Below are 7,077 nucleotides of genomic sequence, written 5' to 3'. Positions count from 1 at the left end.
AGGAAACTTAATTCACGTTCACGTTCAACAGAAGAGATGCCAGGGTGCATTTCATGTACGCCGAAGGTTCATCGGGGCATTTGTTTAGGTACACCAAAAATACGAGCAGTTAGTATACCTGACTGCAATGAAAACTGACCAATAGCGAAAAATTGTGATGTATGAGTCTGTATTTTTTTCCTTCGTCTATTTGCTCAAATCTCAGCGGACTTCTCCTTTCTGTCTGCCATCCAGGGCAGCCGAGAGGATTTGGAGACCCGAGGGGGGGGGGGGATAAAAGACCTCTTGCGAGCGAAGAGAGCAACAAAATTTTGTGATCATGATTATGAATAGCTTGAATTCATTCATTCGTTCAAACTGTTTACTTTTTAAGTTTAATTTGTTTACTTTCAATTAATTCCATGTAAAACAGAATTAATTGCTTTATGAGGCCCCCTAGACCTCGAGGCCCTAGGGCAATTTGCCCCCTTGACCCCTCTCGGTGGCAGCTCATTTTTAAAAATCAATCCTTTATTCTCCATAGCCGAAAACAATTTGCTCTTTAAAATATGATGATTACATGCTTCGCATTACAGATGGGAGGAGATTTAACAGGTCCACGAGCCTAGAGTTCAGCTGGTTTCTGCCTGCAAGTCTTGACTTCAGCTGAGTTGTAATACAGCTGAAAATCAACTTCAGCTGAGGAATGAGACAGCTGAACATTAACTTATTGTGGTATCTTCACTGCTTGCTAATACCAGTCCGCGAATATTTCTCTACATTCGCTTGTTTAATGCAAAGGTCTTCTACGAATCTTTCAATTATATGGGCCTTTGAAACAGACTGAAAGATGTCTTGGTTTCTTTCTTCTCACTTTTTTACCAGTGGTCTTAGAGGCTCTATCCCATTCAAAGTCTTGTGCCTTTATTTTGGTACAATTCTTCTTCAAAACTAGTGCGTAGAGCCAGGGCCGCCGAGAGGCGGCCTGGGCCCTCGGGCAAAGTCCTGGTTGGGGCCCTAGAGTCAGATACAAAAAAAATTCGAAACCACGCCCTTTTTGAAATGGGAAACGCCCATTATTTCCAAACGTTTGCGCACGTTATAGAATATGGTTAAATATCATAAAATGTAATAAAAAGCATTAATTCTAAAGGTAAGTGATTTAAATACGCTCTTTGACCACACCCTTTTAGCTGATTAAAGAGGACTTCAAAATGTGTTCCTTCAATTCTGTCTGTTTTTTTCTGGTGAGCCACGCAATATTATAATTTAAAATGAAAGGAAATTTTTATTCTACGCACTTTTATTTAAAAAATCCCATGGAACTACGCTTTTCAGTTCTTTCGTCCTTCAAAAGTTAATTTTTCTTGCTTTTCAGTTGCAAACTGATCAATGATATTGTCGTAATCAATTTGTCTTGCTAGTTCGTGCTCGATCGAAAGAGTCATGAGGCTTGATAGTCGGTCTTGAGTCATTGTTGAACGTAAGCGGTCCTTTATTAATGCTAGTTGGCTGAAAAAGGCCCCAAAAGTATAATATAGCTTTATGCAACGAGTCTAAATGCAAACATAACTCACTTGAACGAGCCATAGATTAAAACAAGATTATATGGGTTACCTAATTTTTTATCAGGGCTCCCTTCCAATAAGTACTATTTTGCGAAACTCAGGGAAACTCAGCTTAAAAGACGAATCCGTAAAATATGTCATCTAAGGTTTATTCAGCTTTTTTCGGGGCCCCAGACTCAATAAATAAAGCTGATAGGCTTTAAATTCAAACAAGACTCAGTGTACGGACCCAATGAAATTACTGCCATCATTTTCGACATTAACAAATATATCTTTGAATGCATTTTCAGTTTCTCAAAAAAAGGCATTTTAAAAAAAATTTCAGAATAATTTTGGGGCCCATTTCAGGCCGAGGCCCTGGGGCAAACTGCCCCCCTGCCCCCCCCTCTCTGCGCCACTGCGTAGAGCATCATAAAACACGCTGTAGAGTAGGAGCTTAAACATAGAATCTGTTACTGCCTGATAGTCTGACAAATCATTTATCTGTATTTCTGAAAGGTCCATTACATCGCCGGGATGTGTCTTTAATGATTAATGACGATTCTCTTTAATGTAAATATTCAAGCAATATTTTCTAAAGTAGGTCACTTAACCTCCTTTGAGAAAAAGGGCAGGGGTCTGGACCCCCAGGACCCCCCTGTAGTTGCGCGCCTGCTGACACCCTTTCATTGTCATCAAAATATATGCAATTTTGGGTTCTGTTATTCAAAAAATTGTCAAAAATTGAAAGATACAGTTTAGACACTGAAATTTCAGAACTTAGCCCTATATTGATAAAATTATTAAATACTGGTAAGCATTTTAGAATATTTTAAGCCAATTAGTGATGATTGGCCTCTAATTAGCATATTTTTACTTTTCGATCACTTAAATTTCTTCTTACTTTTCAAATACCTCAGAATATATTTGAGATACCCATTTTTTGATGGAATTTTCAAATTTCTCAGCATCCATTTACCTAGAGTTGAATTTTTTGTTAGAATTGTACTTCCAGGAAGGAAAATAATCAACATTTTCTTGTAACCATTCATAGAGCTTGTTAGTTGAAATATCACGAAAATATCACGAATGAACAAAAAGCAGAAAGATTTTCAACTTTCTAAATATTCTAAAATCTGAAAATCACAGTTGTAAAACAGCACAAAGTTTCTTCTGTTAGAAATGTTAACAACATGTTAATGATAATAGTTAACAGTTAGTCATATACCCCCAAAACAGCAAATATCAATTAAAGATAAAAAAGTGTCCAGAAATAAAAAGTCAACTATGACGACAATGCTCTAAGTATGGTTCCTTGTATTGGCTGAATTCTGCAGAATGAAAGAAAAGGAAGCAATTCCTTTCACCAATACATAGAGGAATGTCACATTCAACACAGGCAAACATGGACCTTTTAGGTCTTTTTGTGTTGTTACTTGCATGCACAGCAGAAAGCACAGAGCAAACTTTACAGATGCGGGGCTTGTCCAGTTTAACTGGTAAATGACCAGGGGTCATTCTTCTATCCCATTCTTGTTCTTTGGTGCACCTCTCTCTGTTTTTAGCTGCTTGGTTTGAAATTCTTTTGACAGCATGTGATGTTGCTTCACTTGCAAAGCTATCAATGTCATTTGTTTTTGTATCAAGAGAGGCATACGGCTGAATTCTATTTGCATCTCCAAAGTCTTTGATTGCCTTTTGGTCTGTTACAGCCAGTTGTTTCACCAGATCCATCTTGAAATTTAAGAATGTATATTTTTCTGGCATTTTTTGTTCAGGAGTGGGGTTTTTCATTTCAGACCAAAAGACAAATGCATTCCACAAAGCAATATCAATAAAATGAAAGAAAAGTGTCTTCCAAAACTTCTTGGTTCGATATTGCACAGAATACAATCGATACATTTGGTCTGAAAGATCAACTCCATTCATGTCATTATTATAATCTTTTATGCACTGTGGCATCATGATTTCAACCCTCCTATGATGACCACCATCTTTCAGATTTCTTCTACAATAGCCAAAGTCATTTGCAGAATGATAAGTGGAAAGAATGGAAACAACATTTCTATCAACCCACTGAAGAAGTAAAACATCATGAGGGCTTGCACCAACCCTTTCATACCTCACTGTTCCTCTGTCCTTATTTTTACCCCATGCAGCCCTGTTTTTCATTGTTTCTGGAAAAGAAGATGTGTTTTCTCTTATGGTTCCAACTGCATGTATGCCAACAGATGAAAGGTATCGGAATAAAGGAATGCTTGTATAATAGTTATCAACAAACAGTATGTATCCCTTATTCTTCAAAGGCTCTGTCAGCTTGATAACGACTCTTGCTGCTAGCTGAGACAATAAGCCAGAAGTCTCATCTGCAACTGACATGGGCCTTTGTCTACCCAATCCTTCAGGTATTCCTTTAAAGTTGTCTTCATTCACTGTGAAGTCATCCCAGCCATCGCCTCTCTTTCTGCCAGTATAGACCACCATATCCCAATTATAGCCAGTGGAAGAGTCTGCTAAGACCCATAATTTAAAACCCCATTTTGTAGGCTTATTTCGAATGTATTGTTTGAAAAAGAATCTTCCTTTAGACTTCACCATCCTTTCATCAATGGAAACACAACGTTTTGGAACAAAAAGTTCTTTACATCTGCTGCGAAGAAAGTCATAAATATTTCTAATTTTGGACAAAGGATCCAATCTGTCTTCATTAGCTGGATCAACACAGTGCAAGGCTGCAAGAATTGCACAATACCTTCTAAATGTTGGCAGAAACATTGACCCTAACAATCCGGAAAAAAGGACATCATTTTGCCAATAGTTTTCCCGTGTGGGTGTCTTGACAATGCCCATATAAATTAGGCAGGCCAGAAACCTGCGAAACTCCATCATATCAATTTTTCTCCATGCAAGCTCACCATGAGACTGTGCCATGTAACTTTTGCCAATCCCTTCACCGTGAACAGCATACAAGTTTGAATTATTTACAATAGTTTGCATCAGCTGGAAAGGAAAGAAAAGAAGAAAAAAGTCCAGAGCTTTTTTCGGTTCTTGTCCTCTTCCCCACACAATGACTGGCCCAGTTTCTGCAACATTGTGGGCTGGAATGGGCTTTCTGGGGTTGTCTCCACAGTACCCTTTTAATTGTGCCTCATCATTTCCATCATCTTCATGTTCAGTAGAACCATCGCTCTCATATTCGTCTTCATCAAGTCCTCTGGCATCAGCTGCAGGCAAATCCAGTGCAGTTTCTGGTACATTATCAGCACTTCCGGTGGACTTTTTGATTCTAAATATAAAAAGAACATTGTAAAAAATGAAGTCTGGAAAGTTGGATATTGTGTAGCTATGACCTCCAGGTCAACTCAATATTGGCAAAGTTCAATCTACCCAGTCAAAAAGCAAAAACGGGCAGACAAACAAAAAATGGAACGATCGGAAAGCTACTAAAATCGAATAATTTTAGAGAAATCCTAGCACCACAAAATGCTTACAATAAAAAATAAAATACTCTCATGAAAAAATCAAAATATCATTTACGTTTTCCGTAGATCTATTTTTCCCATTATTCTCAAATATTCATTCGCTTTTACTCTTGAAACCTGCCTGCAATTTATCTGCTTCGCGTAATCAGCTGATTGTAGCCAACATGGCTAGGCCTGTTGCAAACAACAACACAAACGTAACGCACATGGGCGATGGTTTGTACATTGTATTTGTTTTAAATGGATCAGAATGATATCAGTGTGGATAATATTTATCTATTTCAGTCGTAAATTGAACTAAAATTCCTTACCTTTGAGGGGGTAACTGATCAACACCTCCGTATCTCCCTTCCCTTCTCCGTTTCGACCCACGTTGTTTTGGGGCATCGCAAGTCTCTGATTCCGGTAATACAAACTGGATCTCAACTTCTCTGCCAGCAAGCAATTGACAATCTATTTCATACTCTTCGTCTGAGTCCAAACCATTGAAGCTTTCCATATTAAATCGATCAAAAAATCGCGACGAAGGTAACAATCGTTTCGAATCGAACAGCAAAAATGGCGTTCGTCTGTTCTAATCAACTCTCGCGGGATTTGTTAAAATATGCAATATAAGCGCATAATTCCATGGGAATAGTTGACAAAATGATTCTTGTATCACCATTGGTCAGTTTCCTGCATAAATTTTTAGTGAAAATTCAAAATAGCTGCATATTTTAATGAAAGTTTTCTCTATGGGGTATCACGTGGTCCTTAAACGCAATATATTGCGCCTAGACAATGAAAGGGTTAAGAGAACGAATGGACGTTACGGGACAACCGTAGAGAAACATTATATTTATAGAACCTTTTATCGCGGAAAGATCGTTTGATCTGAAGAAAGACGTTTCAACATTATCATTGTGTCTATTTGTTTCTTTTCTCATTGATGGAAGAACCATTTAGTCTCGACGATAACGATAAGGTGGATACATTCTTTTGGCAAATAACCCTATCACAACGCATTTTCTAGCATTATGAGTAACTGGAATCCTCCACTTATTGGCTAGGACCCTACTCTTTCCATTATTTGTTACCCCTACAGTCCCCTAATTTGCCCCTTGACTGTTAGTTGAGTTGTATGCATGTTTTGAGCTTGTTTAGCTGTCCCAAAGTGCAAGTTTAGCAAAACAAAGGTAAATATTTTATCTGGTGCTTTGGATTCCTCTCCAAGGTGCCAAATGAGCACAACAGTTACAAAGAGAACAAAACCCCTTATTCAACCACATCGCAGAGCCTCTTGAAAGTTCCCCAAACATGTTCTTGACACATTTTTATTTAGTTTATCTGCTTGGATTGACTTCTAAGAGACAGTCTATTTTGTACGTGAGTCGGTCCAACTTGTCCTGACACCCCCATGAAAAATTATTTTATTTGCGTCCCTGTGCTCATGTAGGGGTAAGTAGATTTTGTCTTTTTGCTTCATTCCTCATGGAAGGACCAATTTGTCTCGACGATACAACGATAGGGTGGATTCGTTTCCCTAGTACAAAGTAATAAAATCCATTTTAATACTGGAATTAATCAACGTACTAAAAACATGCTTTTAAAATAGCAGAATTTTTAAACGATTTCAAGAAAATGACTGCAAGAAATATTTTGAAATGTATTTTAAGCTTATCTAAAGGGCGTGGTCGCAAAAATTGTCAGCTCGCTACGCTGGCAAGAAAGCCTCTGTTCAGAGTTATACCAAGGGCTTCTGACAACCTCTCGCCGGCCCTTCCCAATGTTGGCTTTTTAGTCAAATAAAGCTATTAACTCGAGCCCCCCCCCCCCCCCCCCAACTTTGAATTTCTCGGCACCGCCCCTGGACTGTAATTATTGTCAGGAAAAAGACGATAGTGTTAGTTATGGAGGGCGCCATTTTGATGCTGGCGCCTCTAGGCGAAAAGGGCCAGGCCGCCACTGCTGTGAGATATGGCCGCATTAGCACAGGCTCTTTGCCCATCGAGGCTATGTGATCTTCGTTCATGAAATTTGATCCTCGTTCATAACTTTTTAAGGCCAGAATAACAGTAATTTGACATCTT

The 7,077-nt window shown here is 38.5% G+C and overlaps 1 protein-coding gene across 1 annotated transcript; it reads right to left on the bottom strand.

The window, feature by feature from the left end:
- Positions 1–2,192: 2,192 nt before the first annotated feature.
- LOC135693071 (piggyBac transposable element-derived protein 4) lies at positions 2,193–6,045 on the bottom strand. Its single transcript, XM_065211445.2, has 2 exons — positions 5,320–6,045; positions 2,193–4,812 (listed from the first exon to the last, which is right to left on the bottom strand). The coding sequence occupies exons 1-2, from the start codon at positions 5,505–5,507 to the stop codon at positions 2,808–2,810; spliced, it is 2,193 nt and encodes a 730-aa protein (XP_065067517.2). The 5' UTR covers positions 5,508–6,045; the 3' UTR covers positions 2,193–2,807.
- Between the last annotated feature and the right edge of the window lie 1,032 nt (positions 6,046–7,077).

This window comes from Rhopilema esculentum, unplaced genomic scaffold, assembly GCF_057945365.1.
Source record: "Rhopilema esculentum isolate cy_ngs unplaced genomic scaffold, ASM5794536v1 HiC_scaffold_36, whole genome shotgun sequence".
NCBI lineage: Eukaryota > Metazoa > Cnidaria > Scyphozoa > Rhizostomeae > Rhizostomatidae > Rhopilema > Rhopilema esculentum.
This window is presented reverse-complemented; position numbering and strand designations above follow the sequence as displayed.